General features: G+C 45.6%; 1 protein-coding gene across 1 annotated transcript in view; it reads right to left on the bottom strand.

The window, feature by feature from the left end:
- Positions 1–1730, bottom strand: part of LOC103802439 (amiloride-sensitive sodium channel subunit alpha-like) — a 9530-nt gene that overhangs the window by 1316 nt on the left and 6484 nt on the right. The window contains exons 7-9 of the mRNA XM_009074949.1: positions 1648–1730; positions 875–953; positions 245–302 (exon numbers count right to left, since the gene is read on the bottom strand). The exon at positions 1648–1730 is cut by the window's right edge and continues 34 nt beyond it. Of these exons, the coding sequence (XP_009073197.1) occupies positions 245–302; positions 875–953; positions 1648–1730 (220 nt within the window). The remainder of the gene's footprint in view (positions 1–244; positions 303–874; positions 954–1647) is intronic.

Below are 1730 nucleotides of genomic sequence, written 5' to 3'. Positions count from 1 at the left end.
AGGAATGAATGACATGCTCATTTACCATTAGAACCTGAGAAATGGTCACAGGTTGACTCACAGCACCTCACAAACAGTAAGAGTTGAATTGTCCCAACTCCCACTGGGAGCAGAGAGTCATCACCACCAGTTTGGAGGTGGATCCCAAGGAAGTTTGGGTTAGATCAAGGGTTGAATGAACCTCTGAAGCATCTTATTCTGGCAGCTTGGAGCAACCTGGGCTGAGCACACAGGTGAGCAGTACCTGAGACTTTGCTGATGGCCATTTTGCTGTCCCAGCAGACACTTTGTACAGTGACTCCCTGAGGAGACAAAAGTGACATTGTGATTGTGATGACTCTTGGCATGAAGGAGTTTAACAATGTCAACTACTTGCCAAAGTTCCCAGGGCATGTCTTGAGAACTTTGGGAAAAGGTTTCTAAGTCAGCTTAGAAAATAAAGCACAGGTTGCCTAAGAATTGTTCAGGTCAGGAGGGAAACTAAAATGGTTACAGAATCCTGATAACTTTTCCTTGATGGTTTCAAAGTGAAAATATTTGCTATGATGTCTTTCCATTTTGAAACTGACCCACAATAAAAAAGATGAAAATAAATACAGGTTGAAAAATGACATGAAACAGTTTGGTTTGGGCTTAATAAAATACTTCAGTGTGATTAAAGCAACTTCATTTCTCTGCTGTCATGGACACAAAATATTCCTATTTAATTTGGCTAATGCTGTCAACTTTTTCTTTCTGGTGGGGATTCAAATATCAAACTGCAATATCTCTGGTTCAGATGATGCCAGTTGATCCATAAATTTTCCAGCAGTTTGCCTCCATGTGCACTGGTGTGATGTGTTGACATTTGTGGGGCTCTCCCCACCTCACCTACCTGCAAGGCTTGGGGCACTGCTCAAAACAATTCAGGTGATGGTTCCTGAGCCTGTTGTACAGCTGGTAAAAGCAGTGACCTGGGGAAAGGAAGGGAAGGAACAGACTCACAACAATTCCTCAGGAAAGCAACCTGTGCCAGTGCCTCAGCACCTCCCAGGGAGGAATTTCTTCCCTATATTTCTTAGACCAGCACAGTCACCAGTGTGGGTAAGATGAAAGAGTTTGACCCTAGATTAATGTCCTTAACAAGGAGTATTTATGCACTAGCTTGATATCCATGGAAACATGCAGGAAGGTGCCTGGAATTCAGGGATTCTAGGGGTGTTTGGCCAACACTCTCAGCTGAGCACAGGGTGGATTGTTGGGGTGTTCCTGCAGGGCAGGAGTTGGACTGGATGATCCTTGTGGGTCCTTCTAGCTGAGGATATTCTGTGAGTCCATGAGAGGACACAGACTAAGCAGGGCATAGGCACAAAGTAGGAGGGCTCTAGGAAGCCATATAACCAGGAAGGTTATATTTTAGGAAGGTTTTCCCTTCTCCCAGGATGTGCCAGCAGCTGTTTGCTCTTACCCCATGCAGGCTGCTTGTTGTAGTCACAGTACTCAGCCCCAGGAGGCAGAGGGTAGTAGTAATAGTCCATGAGAGGACACAGACTAAGCAGGGCATAGGCACAAAGTAGGAGGGCTCTAGGAAGCCATATAACCAGGAAGGTTATATTTTAGGAAGGTTTTCCCTTCTCCCAGGATGTGCCAGCAGCTGTTTGCTCTTACCCCATGCAGGCTGCTTGTTGTAGTCACAGTACTCAGCCCCAGGAGGCAGAGGGTAGTAGTAATAGCCACAGCCTCCTAACCAT

The sequence above is a fragment of the Acanthisitta chloris genome, unplaced genomic scaffold (genome assembly GCF_000695815.1).
Source record: "Acanthisitta chloris isolate BGI_N310 unplaced genomic scaffold, ASM69581v1 scaffold6300, whole genome shotgun sequence".
NCBI lineage: Eukaryota > Metazoa > Chordata > Aves > Passeriformes > Acanthisittidae > Acanthisitta > Acanthisitta chloris.
The sequence above is the reverse complement of the archived record's forward strand: the minus strand, read 5'-3'. Positions and strand labels throughout refer to the sequence as shown.